Source organism: Gobius niger, assembly GCF_951799975.1.
Source record: "Gobius niger genome assembly, chromosome: 12".
Lineage (NCBI taxonomy): Eukaryota > Metazoa > Chordata > Actinopteri > Gobiiformes > Gobiidae > Gobius > Gobius niger.
In genome coordinates, this window is record NC_136863.1 from 7252730 (window position 1) to 7273554 (window position 20825).

At 42.4% G+C, this 20825-nt stretch overlaps 1 protein-coding gene across 1 annotated transcript in view; it reads left to right on the plus strand.

The window, feature by feature from the left end:
• The window catches only part of nell2a (neural EGFL like 2a), a 222823-nt gene that overhangs the window by 73620 nt on the left and 128378 nt on the right, over positions 1-20825 (plus strand). The window contains exons 10-11 of the mRNA XM_079568360.1: positions 1295-1400; positions 2887-3015. Coding sequence (XP_079424486.1) covers positions 1295-1400; positions 2887-3015 — 235 coding nt within the window. The remainder of the gene's footprint in view (positions 1-1294; positions 1401-2886; positions 3016-20825) is intronic.

Consider the following 20825-nt stretch of genomic DNA (forward strand, 5'->3'; position numbering starts at 1 on the left):
TATATGTTCCAGCCATGTCCTAATGTGTAGAATGAGCCCAGACCTGTTCACCACAACTGCCTCTAAAATCCTGCACTGTCACTCAAAAAGTTGTTCATTCGGGTCCGAAGTGCCGTCATGCACGAGCTTAATATTGAAGGTGCAGTTACACGTATGACCTGAGGTGGCAGTATTGAGTATAAAATGACCAACTTGCATCTAACAATGATGTACCTGTGTTGATGTTGATGCTTCATCTTCTCTAAGAGGATTTTCTTCTTGTTGCCGTCTATCAAACTTTCTCCATCCTGTTCCAAGCGTGCATTGATTGAAACATCTGTTGCTAATGACTCCTGTATGTATGCTGTGTCATATCCAGCTTTCCTCTAATTGGTTAATACTCTTGTCAATCACGGCCATCGGGGATAAAAAAAATAATAATAATCTAAAGAAACCACCCCTGATCCCAGACTAGGCGTCTTTGTAAAGAATAGGAAAAGCGTGTGTTCTGGTTGGCCAGGCTAAGCTCAAAGTGCTTTACTTTATCAAGGAACCGCTCATCCATTCACATGCTCATTCACACACAAGTGCCAGATTCCAGAAGCAACTGTGTGATAACATCTGTTGTCTGTTACCTTTGTTTGCTGCTCAAATAAACGAATTAAACTCAAACTAAAATAAACCTGTTCACTGACAATGGCGATAAAACCAATTCTGATTCTGAAAAATAGCCTAAAAATCTGTTCTAGTGAGTCTTTAAATATCTGGACGGGACTGAGTTGATTGAATTGACATTTTGCTTTAATCTTCTGAAGCTTCTTGGCTCTTATACGTCAAAATCTGCAAGGAATACACCATACAATTAGATCACATACATTGTTTTTAAGCTATTCATTGGAATTTACATCAAAATGTAGCTGATGTCACTTACAGATTTTACCCAAGTGCTAATTCAAAATAATATTACTTAAGTAGAATAAAAAAAAGCCGAATGTGATTAAACTTTTACAATAAGAACTTACTTTACAAAGTTTCTCAAGAACATATAACCTTTTGGGAACAAGACCAGTCTACCACCTGAGCTGCTGATGCCCTCTTTGATCGTTTGCCATTTTGTGAAAGCCGACCTAGAGATCACTCTCGAAGACAAAGGATTACAGTTTTTGTGGAATGTTTTCTCTATTATGTTCTGAGGGTTCTAGACTAAAAGAAGTGAGTGTCTGGGCACTATATGTTTAACATTGTGAGATATGACTGTGTTGATGGAGACTCGCACAGAACTGTTTCTTACACACATTTGGTTTGATCTTTCCAGGACCGGACGATGCATCGGGTGGTGCCCAGCGAGCCCTGTCCCGAACTGAACTGCCCCGAGTCAGAGCAAGTCTCCCTGAGCGACAGATGCTGCAAAGTCTGCAGAGGTAAGGAGGATCAGTCATTTCTCTTATGTTTACCTCAGCGCTGCAAAAGGTGATCCAGTCATTTCAGTCAGTAATTTGTGAGGCAGCCTTTGACATTTAAAGCCACTCTGGGTCACATTTCACACAGCAAATAAAATGAAATAGAAGCATTTACTTTACCACAGATATTTTAATTGTTGAAAAATGTGTGTTTGCCGTGGGTGGCTCCCCTCCCATCAGACCTGACTCTAACTTCACTGGGAGCGGGAAAGTCTCCAGCTCGTTTCCATGGTGATGTTGACTAAAGGCAGCCAAATAAGAGATTTGAATAATTTAGGGCCTCATCCAAATCATTTTTGATCACGCACTGCAGAAATAAGACTTTTTATGTGTCTAGCAGGTCATTAGGAGCATGTTTTATATTACTGGCAACAGTATAATCTAAACTGTTGTGCAGTATGCCATAAAATTAAGAAAAAAGATATCTTCACTCTGAAAATTAGATAAGAAATAGATCACAATATCTTAATATGCTTGAACAGTGACAGATTTCTTGAGACTAGTTACTCAAATCAAGGACACATTTACTTATTAAAGAAAACATTACTTACATCACTTTTATTAAGTGTGTGGATCGGGAAGCTTGGGCATCTCTGCTGAGACTGCTGCCCCTGCGACCCAGGCCCCGGATAAAGCGGACGAAAATGGAAATGGAATGGATAAAGTGATAGATACTGACCGCACCCTTGACCCTACCCCTCCTGGAAGCGCCACCGTAACGTGGTGGAGGGGTTTGAGCGCTCGAATGATCCTGGAGCTCTGTTGTCGGGGGCTTCGTGCCCCTGGTAGGGTCTCCCATGACAAACAGGTCCTAGGTGACGGGTCAGACAAAGAACGGTTCAGACGCCCCTTATGAGAGACCAACAGGCCTGAGAATCATGAGGCCGTCCTTCTGTGGACCCACCGCCTGCAGGAGGAGCTATAAAGGGCTGGTGCAATGTGATTTGGGCAACTCCAACAGCTGCCCCCATGACCCGGCAACGGAAAAGTGGAAGAAAATGGATGGATGGATGGATGGATGGATGACCGCTGACGAGTGGGAACACTGCAGTTATGGACATGTTCGGACCTAGTCATTACTCTTTGGATCTTCCCTATGTATTTGTGCTTAAAATGTCCAGCCGAAAAGAAGGATATGCTTAGTTTAGTACCAAGCGTTTTATCTTGAAATAAATGTGGCATAGCAATGTGAAAAATGGTAAAAACCAAGGTTAAACAAAGCCCAGAAAGTGGAACGCTGCCTGCTCCTGCTGCCTGTGGAGCGCGCTCAGAGCTGTGACACCGCTGTAACCTACAAGTCCCCTTCAAGGCTCCTTCTGTCCTGTCATCTCTTTTCCTTTTCTCCATCCCCTCCACTTTCACGTCCATGTGCGTTTGCTTCTTTGCTCCCTCTGTGCCTCCTCTCCCCGGCGTCTCTGACCTTTTCTCCCCCTGCCGCCCCCTGCAGGTCATGACTTTTGCTCCGAGGGCCACGCTTGTGTGGAGCACTCTGACTGCGTGAACCTGGAGGCGGGCGACTGCTGCGTGTGCAAAGATGGCTTCCGACCGCTGCGGGACGACAACGCCTACTGTGAAGGTAAGCTCTGTCCATTTAACTGGCATTTACTCGCTCAACTGCAGGGAGACTCGGGTGATGGGTATGACGCTACAACAGAAGACATTGTAGACTCATTCAGCGGGTTTCAGCCACATTCTGCCCTTGAGGTGGCGCTATCTTTATGGTCTAGAATCACTGCTGTCGTGAAATATATAAAGGTTATGTATGTAAGATTTTTCATGAATTGTGTTCCCAGATATGAGGTAAACATGTTCAAATCTAATGTTGGTTTTGGTGATGACAATTGACAAATGTTGATTACAAAATAGGATGTAAAAATCATTTACATTTTTTTGTTTTTTGTTTTGCTTACTGTATATCCTTAGATCTCTCCCAATTCTAGAACCTATCCCAATTAATAACAATAATAGTAATAATAATAATGCATCGGTTTTATATAGTGCTTTTCTGGACACTCAAAGACTCTCCGACCACCACTGACCACTCACTCACACACTACATTCGCCCAGGCTTCCTGGTGTTACCCAACGGCCTCCCATCCAAGTACCAACCAGGCCCTTCCCTGGTTAGCTTCCAAAGTCTGACGGGATTGGGCATAGCAAAGGCGGTATGGCCACAAGTCAAAAGTAGTGCTACTGCAGTGACTGGACTCTGGAGGTTCTTCGCTAATCAATGAGGAATGGCATGTCCACATACAGTAGTAAAACATGTGTGTGAACCTTTAGTTCTCAAGTTCAGTTGTAGTATTGTAGTGCCTTTATTAACCTCTTTACCCCCACCTGAACCGAGCACTTCTTCTCAGTTTGGCCTTACCCAAATCTTAAAAGTTAAATGACAAAAACAAGGATGAAAAAGCACGAAAAAGCCACAATAATGTGACAAAAATGCAATGAAATAGAGGGACAAAACATGACAACAAAGTTATGAAAAAAAGGGATGAAAAAAGTAACAAAAAACGTACACAACAATCACTTGTGTAGGTTTTAGCTTTCAAATGAGGCGTTACACTGTTGATCTTCAGTTGAGAAGCTTTTAGGGGGGCAGAACCCATTTATGGTCAAAAACGGTTCCACTGTGCAGTAGTGCAGGGCAGAAGTTGAAAATGGTGACCTCAATTCAGGCCCTGCCCTTCTGTGTGAGAACCACTAACCACTAAGCCACTGTGAGACTGGGATTTAGGACGACTACTAGTCTATTTCCCAACTTTTTAAAATGGTAAATGGCAAATGGTCCCATCCTTCTCTGGTCCCTGACCCACAGTTTGGGAACCACTGATTTAAAACTAACTGAAACATGCACCTGACAGTTATTTCTGTCTGACCACTGAGAATTAGCCTGTGTGTAGCACGAATCGTTTTAGATTGTGCACATTCGGAGAACCAGTGTTACTTTAAGTAACTGATTCAACTAATCTTTAAGACAAATAGGCCCGTAACAACACGTTGATTAATCAGTGAAACACCGTAGTTTGACTGAGATGCGGGACCCTTGCAGCTGAGGGGCCCGGTTTGCCTATAGGAAAAAACGGCTCTGGTCACGCCCTTCTCATCTTCTTCACCCCTTCACTGCTCTACTTCCCTGTCTACTGAAAGACACAAAGAAGCAAAACGTGCTTGAAATGTTGGAAACGCACTTGCACGCTGGCAAAATGCATGTCAAATCACTACAATGCACCATGAAAAGGTTGCTTTGTATGTAAAGGCGGCACGTAACACTGAGAATAAAATGAGAAATAAGAGAGGCCAAACAGTGAAACGCTTTACCGCCGGTGTGCAGAGCCCACATTATTGCTTGTAACTGGAAGCACAGCCGTTAAAGTAAATGTTAGTCTATAAACACTTGTCCCCTGCGGAGCGTCACCTCAGAGCCACTGCTACAGGAAAAAGTCACGGGTGATTTTCCACAAACTTTCTTTATTTCTTTGCAACAACTGTAGAAACACGCTCCGAGCTCCTGCCTTAGGCCTTTATAAAACTGCACGTCATTGTTAAGAGCGTTGTTGAACTTCACCCAAAAGTCACAAACGCGTTCATGACACCGAAATTAATCGTACGCCCACATTTATTATGAGCAAATCCTCTGTTGTGTTATATTTTTCTTGTCATTTAAGAAGTATTGTGTTACACGCAGCGGAATGAAAACGACAGCCTAAATTGTGGATGTGCATAATGGCTGTTTTATCACTTAATCCTTACGATAGCAGACTGTAATCCCCCATTGTTTGTGTTTGCAGAATAATTGCTTTGCACAGTTGCTGTAATTGTTTCGCGACGTTTAAAACATTAGGCCACTGCTTGCTTGGCGTCCTTATGATCCCGGGGTAGATACGACATGTTTGCTCACTGACCTGGACAGTTGTTGGTCCGATTCTCACGTGAACCACAAGCGAGACATGCGTATTCATTCCCAGAGACGCAGTTTATTTCACTTCAAATGAACATATGAAGCATAACTGTGGCTTATAAACCTGTTTTTAGGACCTGAGTGTTGAGTTACTCATCTATTATACTTTCAAAGGGACATTTCAGGATTTTTGACATAGGGCCTCATTTCCTAGTTATCCAGAGTGTTGTTGATTTCTGGAGATTTCTTTTTTTTTTAATTCATGCAGTCCATATATTTGAAGAGTTTAGTGCTGCTAGGCTAGTGCATGTCTATGGTATCAGCTAGCCTGCATTAAAAACAGTCTGACCCGCTCCACAGTGCACCTGAGGCAAATCACTTATTACGCCAGACTAACAATATAAATGTCTGTGTCGATAGAATCATTTTTGGAATATAACTGACCTTGCATCACATGAATGATCGCATTTTGAAGGACTATTTTCTAGCAGATCACTCCGCCGCTGCGTAGCTTATACAACCACGAAGCTGATGCTGTTCAAATATAAGTTCTTTTAAATGCAAAATGGTTAAAATTACTCAGTACACAGACAGTTATATGGTTAGTCTGGTGTTATAAGTGATTTGCCTCAGGTGCTCTGTGGAGCGGGTCAGACTGTTTTTAATGCAGGCTAGCTGATATCATAGAAATGTGCTAGCCTTGCATTAGCCTAGCGCCACAAAACTCTTCAAATATAAGGACTGCATGAATTACAAAAAAACTCCAAGTATCTCCAGAAATCAGCAACACTCTGGATAACTAGGAAATGAGGCCCTATGTAAAAAATCATAAAATATCCCTTTAAATAAGTCTGTGTTCTGTTATTTGTCTTGAACTGTGGTTTGAGCGCCCTCCGCTGGCAGAAGAGGGGATTAACGTGCTGAAAACGCTATGCAAGATTCCATTTTTACCAAACGGCATGCTAACGAAGCTATGGTGCAGTGATGAGCACAGGGTTTATGGACTCTCTGGAGGACACTTTTGGATTCCATCTATGATGCAACAAAATATAGACACGATAGAGTTAAGGACTTTAGCAGCAGAAGAAGAAATAACCCGGTGGTAAACAGGATTATTTAAAACAGCGTGAATATCCCATTTTGCTGAACTTGTTGCTTTCCTTGCGCTGTTGGCCAGGAGAGCCATTGTGATGCGCTGGAAGGACCCTCATCCGCCTACCCGCTCTCACTGGATAAAAGATGGCCTTTATTTTATGAAACTAGAATAAATAACCCACTCTCTCACTGGCTCTGATACTGGTTACCATTTCTAGATCATGTCATTTCTTTGACACTTGGTATTGCCCCGTGGTTCCAAGGTTTTGTCACACACTTTATTGTATTTGTTAGTTGCCCATATTTTAGTTTGTATACATAAAAAAAGAAGAAGAGAATAAAAATAAAAATAAATGCATGTGTCCCTTTAAGACAACACTCTGTAGGTAAATGGGAAATGTTGAACCTTAATTTAAAGGGATATTTCAGGATTTTTGACATAGGGCCTCATTTCCTAGTTATCCAGAGTGTTGTTGATTTCTGAAGGTTTTTTTCTTCATGCAGTCCTTATATTTGAAGAGTTTAGCGGTGCTAGACTAGTGCTAGGCTAGTGCTAGGCTAGTGCTAGGCTAGTGCATGTCTATAGTAACTAGTAGCCTGCGTTAAAAACCTCTTCAAAATCATGGGGTCGTCCTCCAAACGTTGCCATATCTGATTTGTAGAAAGCTCCTTTGTGGATTCCACCTGTAGTAATGCCGGACGCAGGTAAACAAACTACTGTAGATCCGGTAACTTAGCAGATCACTCCGCCGCTGCGTAGCTTACAACCAGGAAGCTGATGCTGCTCAAATATAAGTTATTTTAAATGCAAAATGGTTATGTTTAAAAAATATAACCAGTCGACACATACAGATTTATATGGGTAGTCTGGTGTTATAAGTGATTTGCCTCAGGTGCACTGTGCTTGGGTCAGACTGTTTGTAATGCAGGCTACTAGTTACCATAGACATGCACTAGCCTAGCACTAGCCTAGCACAACTAAACTCTTCAAATATAAGGACAGCATGAATTTAAAAAAAGTGTATTCATTATTTTATTTTTGTTTTTGTGGGTTGGTTTAAGTTTAACTTTGCACACAGCAGGTTAGTTATTTCAACACAATTATGCATCTTTGTTTTTTACATGTTTTGAGTAAACTGTAGTACCTGGAGGAAACCAATGCTGGGAGAACAAGCAACCTGGGATGACCCTGGGACCTTCATGCTTTGAGCCACAAGCACATTTCTGGAGTTTGTATCAACTTTAGGTTTCAAACTTTAGAAACCTAACTTTTTTTTTCTCTTCTTAGCTAATCTACAGCGTACAGAACGGAATGTTTTACAAACGAACTACAAAATTGCAAGTTCAAACATCCGTGCATTCAAAGGACGAGCTCTCGGCCGGTGCAAATACAAACCACGTCTTTAAAAAAGTGATGACTTGATCTTGTGCGGCATTTTCCCCCCGGTGAAATCTATATCAAACACGCAGTAAACATCGCGTCCAAACCTCTGTAGCTCAGACTTAATGAGGAGACGGGCTTCAAAGGCTTCGCAGTTCATCAGGCGTCCGGACAATTTACCTCGGCTTGATCTCCTCCTCGCGCCCTGTCTGTGGGGTCCTGCGTCTGTACGGCCTGTGTGTGTGTGTGTGTGGGGGGGGGGGGGGGGGGGGGGGTGTACTTTGGTTATTCATGTGTCTTTGCTATGTGCATTTAGAGCAAGAACTGTACCCACTAAAGTGCCGTTATAATGCAAAATCGTCTTTTTTCCGTGGTTTCATATGTGGCTAATAATATGTTTAATCAGCCAAAAGTTGAAACTGATGATTGAGTGGCAGGTTTTCAGCAAAGTTTAATACAACACGCTGCGCTTGTAATTAAAAGTCATGGTGAGGCGTAATTGTAGCTAATGTGAGCCTCAAATTAATTTCCTGTCGGCTCACATTCAGGGTTTTCCTCATTGACTTTTTATAATGGAGCAATGGAATAATGTCTTTTCTAAAGCTCTGTTTAATCCTGCCTTTTACTGTGTTTGAATATGTTGAAACATAGTTGGTAGTTGGAAGAATCCTGGCAAACTTTATACATCGCTCAAAACTGAGGCGAGACACAAGGAAGTCTAAGAAAAATGTGCAGGACTTCTCAGTGTTAAGTATGAGGCAATTACCGCTGCTTAAAGGGGCTAGATGCAAGTTGACCATTTTGTACTCACTACTGCCACCTCAGGTCATCCGTGTAACTGCACCTTCTATATTAAAGGGGGGGGGGGTATAATGCAAAATCGACTTTTTCAAGCTATACATCATGTTATTATGTCATTCCCTCATTAAAAAACATGCCTGATCTGTTGCCTTGGCACATTCACGTATTTTTGAGTAATCTGTAAAAACTCTGATGGCAGCCATTTTAGGGATAGGTTTGCCTGAGTCCTCCTAGGAACACCCCCACCTCCTGGAGACGCCTCCGAGCTTTCGTCACCAGCCGAGAAACCAACCACTGCACCTCAGCAGAACCCCCTCCCCACTGATGCCTGAGGGGGCGTGTCGGAAAGGGTCAGGGGTTCTTAAAGAGACAGAGGCCTATTTCAAGACATTCGCTACAGCCATTTTGAGAGAGCAATTTTATACAAGGCAGTTATTCTAATTTACTGCATTTACAGACCAACAGAAGGTTTTGTCATCATTGTAGTGTGATATAGACTGGTGCTATGTGATTGAAAAAAGCATAATACCCCCTCTTTAAGCTTGTGTATAACAGCAATTCAACTTTTTGAGTGACAGGATTTTAGAGGCAGTTGTGGTGAATATCTGAGCTCATTCTTCACCTTAGAACATTGCTGGAACATGTAGGTGGAGGAAAATACCTAATTTTAACATTTTTAAACTCGCATAGTCCCTTTAGCTGTTAGTTATCCCGAATAGTTGGTCTGAGAAGATACTGCAAAGGCCCTTTCACATCAGTGCAATAATCAGCTGTCTGGAGTGGTCAGGTAGGTGGCGCTCTGTGGAGGTCGGTGAAGCCAGTTTTGGTCAATTGTCGCTGTATCCCTGTCGCCGCACTAGAAGTACTGTGATTGGCCGAGTGTTACTGGCCGGTCAGAGAACCAGCTGGATATTAGAAGGAGAGCTTTTCTACTGTGTTAATTTTGCCCTACTTTTGCCATACATGCTGCACACCGTTTTATACTAGCAGCCAGAATAATATACAAACTTCTTTATGACAGAAATAAAAAAGGTGATGGGGCTCAGATTCTGATTTTATTAGCCATTTGCAGTGTTAAACCGCATTGGGAAAAAATGTACAAGGAGCTCAAAGTGCAATGTCAACAAATAAAAGGACACAACATAGAAACAAGCAAACAAATGCCAACTCTCTGAGGAAACAAATCACACGACTGAGACTACCACCACACAGCGTTTGAACGGGAACCGAGGCATTTTGTTTACAACTTACTACTAGACGTACGCTATCATGTTGCACGCCCACTGTGCGGCTGTCGGGCTCGGTCTGGGGTTCCGGTCGCTTCAGTGTAGATGTTGCTGTTAGGTGAAACAGAGCTGATGGTTGGCCTGCCTCCCCAAACAGCGACAGTGCGTCTGGTTGGTGTGAATGCTATAGTGGATATTGAATGCACAACCAGTTATTCACAGTGTTGCCTATTGGGAGGCATGGTGGTGCAGTATTTTGCGCTCGTGCTTCGCAGCTAGAAGGTAGAAGCTAAAGAAAATTGATAAATAAATAGATTCACTGTCAAAGAGGGGAAAAAAGGGGAAAAAAATAGAAGATTATTGGTTCGATTTGAAATGATAGGTTTTGAGTTGGGATTTGAAAGTAGCCAGAGAGTCCAGTTGACGGAGGGGGAGTGGTAAAGTGTTCCAGAGCTTTGGAGTGGGTGAATGCTCTGGCCCCCATAGTTCTGTGGGGATGGAGAGGAGACCAGCAGAGGATGAGCAGAGGGAATGGGACGGAGTGTGAAGGTGAAGCAGGTCAGACAGGTAGGCCTATGAGGGAGCGAGGTTATGGAGTGCCTTGAATGTGAGCAGGAGGAGTTTGTTCTGGATTCTATTAGTTTATGGGGACCCATTGGAATTGGATGAGGACCGATTGTGTTCTATGGAGTTGGTTTGAGTGATTATTCTTGCTGCAGCGTTATGGACCTACCACTATAGACATCTACAATTGGTGATTCTGACCATCTGCCTGGCTCCACATCCAGAGATGGGCCCCTTGGCGCTGCACTGTGGTTGCCCAATGCTCCTTATGCCCCAGCGACATCGTAGCATGGGTCGAATGCAGAGGGAAAATGTCCCTATAGGTGGGACAATAGCCCACCTATAGTTTTAGTCTAAACAGCAGTTAAGATAAAGAACATACATACTGATGAACAGGCATACATGACATATATGAGATCATAGACCAGGCGGCTGATTTCCTTCTCCTGTCCTTTAGGCGGGATAATGTAATCTCAACATTCTCAAATCACAGAGAAACAATTCTGGTACATCTTTAGCCTTCGAGCAGCCATTCTTGCGTACTACTTTTGGGCTTTGTTGCATTATAGCTCAACTGATCAAATAAACAAATGAATAAATACATACATATTAAGTAATCGCACCCTTATTCAGCTAATTTGGCGTCACAGGGGACTGCTTATTTAGCTGTGTGCTGAGTCAGTCTCTATAACATGCAGAGAACAAAGACTTCTTAGTCCAAGCCAAGCTCTAGCACTCCTCGAGAGGAACAGGCCGACTCTCTGAAATAGCGTTTGCATCAGAGAAACCTGAATACGACTCAATTTGCCGATGCACTTCTATCAAAAGCCAATTGATTTTTATCTTCTTTTTTTTTTTCAATCTGTTGCCATCTTTCCCGCAGCACGTCTAGTCCCGGCGCTCACAATACGACCACTGTTTGGCCCCAAAAGTAATGACTCTTTACTGTGCGGCTTTGTGTGAGGAAAGCGCCCTTTTTTTTTTTTTTTATAGTTGCACAGATGAGAAAGATCAGAAGCTTGTATTGGACACAGAAGGTACAGCCTCGAACTGCACTCTGTAGAAATAATTATAGCTGTAGTAAAAGGTTTTGATGTATAAGAGCTGGTGTTAGTGTTTGTACTTGAATGATTTGGCAGATTTTAACACCAGATGCCTGTCCTCTAGCAACCCGCCATTTCACCAAAGGCATTGGACACAAAAGTCCGGGACATCACAGGCAAGGCAAGTTTATTTGTAGAGCACAAGGCTATTCAAAGTGCTTCACAGTTGAAAAGAAAATGACAAGAAATCAGATCAAATCATATAAACATCAACATGAAATTAATCAATTACAGTAAAAGGCAAGAGTGCAGATAAAATACTTTCAATCATATGCACGGGCAAAAAGAACTGTTTTCAGCCTAGATTTGAACATTGTCAGGGTTGAGGCCTGTCTCACATCCTGTTCCAGATTTTAGCTGCATGAAACTGAAACGCAGCCTCACCGTGTTTATTATTGACTGGGAACCACCAGGAGACCCCTCCCCGAAGTTCTCAAGGCCCGAGATGGTTCATACGGCTCTAACATGTCAGAAGTGGACTTCGGCGCTAACCCGTGAAAGACTTGTACACAAGCAGAGCTGTTTTAAATTCTATTCTCTGAGCGACAGGAAGCCAGTGCAGAGACCGGAGCGCTGGACTAATATGGTCGTATTTCCTGGTTCTTGTCAGGACTCGAGCAGCAGCGTTCTGGATGTTCTGCAGCTCTGACACCTCGTTTAGAGAGGCCAGTGAGCAGCCGTTACAGTCGTCTAACCTGCTGCAGACAAATGCATGGATAAGTCTCTCTAAGTCTGGTTATGACACTATTCCTTTGAGCTGAGCCATGTTTTCAGATGGTAAAAAGCTGCTGATGTTATAGCTTTGATGTGGCTGTTTAAGTTCAGGTCTGAGTCCATGATTACGCCTAGATTTCACAGCCCCTTATCAATCAAAAATCTCTCTGGGCCCCCCCAGTAATAATAATTGACTCAATTCCAAATAATTATTTTGCAGCTAAAAGTACAACACAACATTCAGCGGTCGGCTAAATACTGGTTTAAAGCCGGAAATTTTAGCAAAATAATACATCAATTTTTTACCTTTCAAAATATTTTTCTTTGTGTACAAAGCTTGTGAAGTGTTTGAAATAATCACAGGCCTCACATCTCCACTTCAAATAAGTTCAGATGTAGTATAATACAAAGAAGCATCGAAAATATGTCACCGATCACGGAAATGGAGGACCCCACTCGGTCTTGGGGCATTTTGAGTGAGACATAGATTACGAAAGTGTTGTCTCCAAGATTTCCAATGATGTGTAACACATTGAAATCTGATAATATTTGGAGAATCTGTTAACAGTTGAAGCTAAGCTCTCAGATTTTGTCTTAACTGATATGAGAAAACAGCCTCTAAGCTTTTGGGCTGTTCCCACCTCGGCTCGGAGTGACAATAGGGCTCATTTACATCTCATTTAGATAAGCCATACCCGCTCCCCCGTAAAGTTGTAAAGCACAGGGGGGAGAAAAGGGAAAAAGCAAGAAAAATGTGCCATCAAAGGAAAAAAAACAGGTGATATATGAATAAATGTCTCTTGCATAAATCCACTTCCCATAGAGCTTATACCTCTACAGCAACTAGCAACACAATGACAACTAGCAGCATTATCCCAACACACACACTGTAGTAGTATTCCAGCATTAGAATTCGGCTATTCAGAGCATTCGCAACAGTGGCTTTATGTGAGAATATCTTTCAGTGCACAACTATTCTAATGGAACAATTGATATCTTTTTTTGCCTGAAGATTTTTAACCAATTCTATGTGTAGAAAAATTTGATTAACAAAAAGATATTGAACACAATGGACAGATTTTGAGGTAAAACAGATGAAAAATTAAGAAGATTTTTTTTTCTTTTTTTTTTAAGTCAATCAGTGATTATATTTGCAAACAAATGTATTTTTAATGCCTGCTGTAATCAAATTCAGTGCTTTTAAAGCCTTCATTTTAGGCCCAGTTCATGCCTTCAGTGCTTTTCATTCCCGTGCAGAAACCCTGAGGCACCTTTGGTAATGTTATTTTCATACAACCACTTGAGCACAACTCCATAATGTCTTCCACCTCTCGAACATACCTCTCTTTGTGTGTGAAATCTTCCTTTTATTGCTGCAAAGATGAGAGGCGCCGGTGTGGGAGCCGAGATGAGAAAGTTGAAGGCTCTGCTGTGTGGTATTGAACACAGCAGGGAGATCCAGAGACTGCACACACTCCAATATGGCCGCCGCAGACTGTGGCTCTTTAAAACAGCGCAGGGCCGCGGAGAGGGGCTGAAAATAGCCTCTGAGATCATTTCTGTGTAAATGTTTCATGGGAGAAGCAGTTGGAGACGCAGGCGGGTGGCGAGGGAGTGCAGGTGCCCGGGTTGTGGATATGCGCATCATTATGGAAGAGTTCACTTGGTTCATGGAGAAGAGGGGACTGCGCGGGTGACGCCGTCTGTTCCAATTAAAATGGCGGCCGTTGTATAGTTTGACTATCACGGTTGTTTGGATGGTTTTAGATTTAGAAGGAGTACAAACATAGTAGTAATGGGAAATTGATGAATTTATAATGGCTTGGAATTAAATGTGTATGAATTGCCTCTCAATGCAATACAGCCCATTATATACAAGAGTCATTAAATTAATTGTGCCAAAATCAAAGCCTTAAATGTCATTAAATTGATTAAATGTTTGCAAATCTTAAGAAATGAAATATGCGCCAATTTGTTCTTCATTTTAGGAATTTAAATATTGGATTTGGGCATTAAAATGGCACTAAAAGCATTACATTTAACTTGCTTCTGCCTGTATAAGCACTTATTCAGTCCCTCATCAGATGACATGCTCCCACTTTACAAAGAGGTGTGGGGCGGCACGGTAGAACAGCGGTTAGCGCTCAAGCTTCACAGCTAGAAGATAAGACAAGATAGCCTTTATTGATCTCACAGTGGCGAAATTTACTTGTTACATTCAGCTCTTAGAAACACTCAGGGTGTGTAAATAGGCCGAACATGAAGGTTTCTTATGTACGATGATTACCAAGGACTTTGTGGGGACAAACGTATAAACAGTAAATGATTAAGTGAACAGACTATAAACAAAAAATGTTATAGTGAATGTTAGCAGTGCAGGTTTACATCATAGTGCAAGTGGTTGATAAAGTGACACAGATAAAGTGATTTAAATACAGGGATTATTGAAGGGTGATTCCCACCAGGGACGGGGCTTTTCTGTGTGGAGTTTGCATGTTCTCCCCGTGTCTGCGTAGGTTTCCTCCGGGTACTCCGGTTTCCCCAACCAATAAAAACATGTATAAATAGGCCAGGATGCATGACAGTGTGTTTGAGAGTGCACATGGAGGACGACAGATGGAAATTAGCCCAAGGCTACAATCCAGTGTGGCGTGTTCATGAACATGCACTGTCCCAACCAAATAAACTAAACTAAACTAGTCTGGGACCCAGCGTTTTCTTCCTAAGTTCCAGCATGATTGACAGGAGTTTAGTTTAGTTAAAGGGATTATACAGAGTTTAAAAATGTTAAAATTATGTATTTTCCTCCGCCTACATGTTCCAGACCTGTTCACCACAACTGCCTCTAAAATCCTGCACTGTCACTCAAAAAGTTGTTACTTCGGGTCCAAAGCGCCGTCATGCACGAGCTTAATATAGAATGTGCAGTTACACATATGACCTGAGGTGGCAGTAGTGAGTGTAAAATGGCAAACTTGCATCTAACCCCTTTAAGTTAAAGGCCTTATACCTGTTTTTGTTTTTTTACCACTTTGCTTGCTTTCATTGTTTGTAAATGTATTAATTGTTAGTTACAACCCAATTCCTGAGTTTCTGAACATGTTTGACAACTTTCAAGGTCACTTTTCAGGGTCACTATCACATTAATGCTAACAAAAAACAAACTACACATATGCATAATATTCCATCGTGTATCTAAATTTCAAATCGATTTTCATATCAACCTTTCATATCAGCAGAAACTGACCAAGTATAAAACATAAATACAAATCTCTGAGACTGATAAAGGGCACCATCTTCTGTCAAATCAACTTGCAAAACACAATAAATGCTGCCAGGTGAGATAAAAGGTTTTTCTTATTGATTTGCGAAGCTCTTCTGCATTTGACGCTTGGCAAATTTGCATCTGTGGTTCGATCGATAAAAGAACTGATGCTTCTCCAAAGGGAACTTTCTCTTATTTTTCTGTCTGTCTAAATAATCAAATAAAGCCCTTACTCGCTTATTATGTCATTAAACGCTGTGACTAGCTCTCCGCTGTCCAGTTTAAAAATACATTGTTGCTTTACAGCGCCTTTACCGCTGGAATATTAATGCTAATGGCCAGTGTAGGACCTAACAGGCACCGCTACTTCACTCCGATGTAGACATGAATTATTTGTGCAATTATTGAGGGCATGATGTAGCTTTGTCAGTCTCTGGAGGCAAACGATTTGGAGTTGCGAGCCTTTTATCGGCAGAGAAAGTGGGACAGTGCATGGGCTTGAGAGGTGAAATCTAAAATCTTGATGTGAAGAGTAAAGGTTGGGGTAATGACATTTTCAATAGAAGCTCTTGCTGTTAGAGAGATTTGCAGACAAGCTAAAAGTTGACTTACTTAAAGTTGCCCTCAGAGGTTCTTAAAGAGACAGAGGCCTATTTCAAGACATTCACTACAGCCATTTTGAGAGAGCAATTTTATACAAGGCAGTTATTTTAATTTAGTGCATTTACAGACAAACAGAAAAAAAAGCATAATACCCCCTCTTTAAGAACCTCTGACCCTTTCCGACACGCCCCCTCCACACGCTGTCTGTGGCATCAGTGGGGAGGGGGTTCTGCTGAGGAGCAGTGGTTGGTTACTCGGCTGGTGACGAAAGCTCGGAGGCGTCTCCAGGAGGTGGGGGCGTCCCTAGGAAGACTCAGGCAAACCTATCCCTAAAATGGCTGCCATCAGAGTTTTTACAGATTACTCAAAAATACGTGAACGTGCCAAGGCAACACTTCAGGCATGTTTTTGATGAGGGAATGACATAATAACATGATGTAAAGCTTGAAAAAGTGCATAATACCCCCCCCCCCCCCCTTTAATATAGAAGCTGCAGTTACTCATAAGGCCTGAGATGGCTGTAGTGAGTATAAAATCACAAACTTGCATCTAGCCCCTTTAAGTCCAATGCCATGCAATGTAAAACTAGCTGGTTCTGCCGCCACTATATGGAGGTACTGCAGCAACGGCAGCCAATGATAGTCCTGAGCATCGTCGTCGTGAATCTCTGCTACAAGCGACCATTGCCCTCACTCCCCTCCACACACTGCACTGATGATGGATTCAATGATCAACGGAAATGTTGTAAATGTGCAACACACATTTACCAGCAGAATAAATAAGACATGTAGCAGAGGCAACATTTTGATACATTCATGTAAGTCCGTTTTGTAGCAATTTAGAACAAAATTTTCTGTGTAAATGTTTTATTTCCCACAACCCTTAAATGCCTCACCCTGTTCCCGGTGCAAGTCAGGAGAAAAATGATTTAGCAGCTCCCTGTAGATAATGGATTATTAAACAAACGACATGGCCATTTCGTGAGGATTTCAGCTGCGCATATAACAATGCAATGTGGGAAGGCAACTATTCCAGGCCGGCAAAATGAAATAGCTGAGGGCAAGTTTAAGTTGGTAAAACTTGTTAATTACCTTGTTCAAGGGACTATTTAATAAGGTGCAGGAAACACACACCTTTTCTTAAATCTTTGAGCAGCTCTCTCGAAAGAACTAACATTTAGTGGAGTAAATGTGAAGGATTACCCCTATTAGTAAGACTTGAAAGATCTGATATCAGCAGCGAGGCCTTAGGTTTAGTGGAGTTTAATCTCGTATTTTTCTTTATGGGTGATACAAACCCGAAGAGCTCATCCTTTTGTGCAGAAATCCGCACAGAGAAATTACAGAGAAAAGTAGGGCATTTCATAACATCACAACAATGGGAGACAGTCTGAGCCCGGAGTCATACACTGCTGTGATGAAAAAGACGATCATCTCAGCTACAAAGACGCTTCAATCAGAGGTGAAAGGCACTCACAAGATCTCGACGTAATTAAAGATCTGAAATGAGAGAAAGTTGTTCGAGTCGAAAAAGTAACTTGCTGGTGCTACAGCTGCAATACAACAGCTACTGCTCGTACGACTAACCAAAGAGTAGTTATTTACACTAGCCAAGTAGCTGAACACTTTGATATGTATTTTTGATAATCCTTTGAACTATTGGAATTTGAACTTCAATTAACCGGGTTTAATTAAATTTCAGTAAAGGGCCAACACACTAATTCAAAGCATTTGCTCATTTCATTAAACAAATCACAATTTTATGAATTATGAAGTGAAAAGCGTCTTAAATGTCTTACAATTTGTCAGTTAATGCAAGTGCTCGAGATACAGAAGCGTGTTTGGTGGAAACATATGCAATTTGTGAGTAATACATGATTAAATTAAAGGGACTATACTAAAACTAAATGTTAAAATTATGTATTTTCCTCCCCATACATGTTCCAACAATGTCCTAATGTGTAGAATGAGCCCAGACCCAGAAGGTGCAGTTACACATATGACCTGAGGTGGCAGTAGTGAGTATAAGTGAGTATATGGCGAACTTGCATCTAGCCCCTTTAAGTTTTGTCTGACTGGACTGGGCTGTTTACATGAAGAGTTATGGTGAGGCTGTGTAGTTTGTTTTATTAAAGCTGTATGTTCAAGCTTTAATACCCATTATAAAGCAATATTTCCTCATCTTGTAAGTTAAAATGTATTATGTCAAAGGACAGGTTAAGTTCGGTTGACCCGAAAATGCAAGTCTCCTCAGTATCGACAGATGCTATGGCTGATACTGTTACCAACTGTTAGTGTTTTTGTCTCTAATTGCAGAAGCTTTACTTCAATTGTGCACATGGGGAGGCAAAAAAGTTCAGCCTAAATCCTTTGTTACAAATTCTAAGGATGTTGGCTTATTGTATTTTGTGTTTACTGGACTGAATAAACTACTAAACTACTATTAATAAAACATTGCAATTGACATTTATGTTATGGGGCTATAAAAGCGTGCGAGTGGGGCCTATCAGAACTGCCTGTGGATACATTAAGGCGACCCTGGTTAAGTCTGCATCTATGCGACTCGCTGTGAAAGATCTTATTAGCGAGCTGCTGCAGAGATGGCCGACGCAAACATTTCTGCCGTTGCTGGCTCTGTCCCCGGTTTGTTTTGGACTAAACTTCTTTGCGCGTTATGGTGGTTTGGACTTCAACAGTGCGGCACAGTGAGTGACGTTATCTTGTGAATATCACACACTCAGAAACCTGTCAGTCGTGTGTGGCCAGACCCACTTTCTTTCGTGCAGGAAGGAATTGGATCTAATTTAGCCGGCTACCTATAGCATTATATAGCAAGTATTTGACAGTGGGGATTATTATTCAGAGCATGGTTTCTCTTGGTCCAGGCTTACTCTATTTTTGTTTTTGTGTTGTCCTGATTTTGACAACCCCTCCTGGAACCGCCACCTTAACGTGGTGGAGGGGTTTGAGCTCCTGAATGATCCTGGGAGCTCTGTTGTTGGTGGCTTCGTGCCCCTGTAGGGTCTCCCATGGCAAACAAGTCCTAGGTGACGGGTCAGACAAAGAGCGGTTCAGAAGCGCCTTATGAGAGACCAACAGGCCCGGTTAGAATCGTGAGGCCGTCCTTCTGTGGACCCACCACCTGCAGGAGGAGCCATGGGGCTGGTGCAATGTGATTTGGGCAGCTCCAACAGTTGCCCCCACGACCTGGCATCGGACAAGTGGAAGAAAATGGATGGATGGATGGATGGATGGATGGATGGATGGATGATTTTGACAAATTCCTCATGAGGGAGTTTGTCCTTTGACCTACCTAACCACCAAGGTGCAGGAAAAACCTATTGGCGACCTAGGAACCCTTCTCCAGATCAGGAGGATTCGCCTTCTCTGCATGTTTCAGGTTGCCGTGGGAAACCCGAGTACCCAAAGGCAGCGGGTGAAAAGTTTCATAAAAGCTATTAACCATCCTTCAAGAAGTTCCGAAGCCATTTCTTCCTGTATCGTCCTTTATGCCAATGCTAACCTTGAGCACAGATGTGGGATGACAGCTGCGGCGCGTTCTGATTGGCTGATTGGGCAGAGTGCTGATTTAAAGCCTATTAGCTCGCATCTATCACGCTCACACCGACAGCCGTTTGAGCCGCTAAAACAATGTGAGCGAAGGTGAGAGGAGGGGGCCCACTGCTGAGCGCTATACATCTATATTAGCACACTCCATTTTCCTGATTGTCCTGTCATATTGAGACACGTGATGCGCCCGGACAAGAAAAACTGCAGTGGCTTTTAACGCTGAATTGACTGCTCGGGGTCAGTCCGCTGCCACGCCGCAGCGGACGGCTCGGGACAGCGGTGAGTTTCAACTCAGGGATGCATAAAAGGTGAATTAATCATGGCCATAGCTCAGAGTGGTGGATACTATACATCTTGATTAGGACTTAAAAGCCTCTTGGACGCACTCACGCAGCTGTCCACGTCCAACATTAACCGGTGATTTATTAATGCGTCGTTAGCGTGTGATGAAGTGGGAATTAGGCGAGACGTTTACGCAGTGCAGGCATCAGGATGCGGCTTCTGGATGAAATAACATTTGCACTTTTTGTAAGTCGCTAGTATGTGTAAAATGGATATTTGTGAGAGCTGCCGGGACAAGGAATCAATCCACTTATGTTGTTAATTGTCGTCTGTATTCGGCCCATCCTTCAGACAGCCCGACTTGTCAGAAGCAATGGGCTGCAGTGGAGCAGAGACTTGGTACCAGGACAACTAGATATTGGCCTGCAGAACACAGAGAAAAACAGGCAAGCTCCACACAAACAACAAGATGCTCCCAGGTTCAAGGAATTGAGACTATATCCACACAAAGACAAAACGCTTATGTTTTCAGAAACTTTCTTTGTAAGCACGAAGCCAGCTTAGTAAATGTGTGTCGACTCAGGTCTGTGAAAACGGCGCAATTCATTTTTATCACAGATAATAGAACAAGATGTAGAGGGCGCATGTGCAGTAAACTTAGATGGAATGTTAGCAGTGAAAATGAAACTAATTCAAGGATTTGCAAACAACAGAAGAGATGAGGAGGCGAGTTCATTCTTCAGATGTATCGGGACTAACGCTGAAAAACCTGTCAGTGACCGGACTTTTCCTGTCAGTCCAAACACAGACTGACTCAGTTGTGTTTTTCTACTTGTCACCTGTGGCTTGTGGACTGCAGTGGAGCAAAGAGGAGCGGAGTAA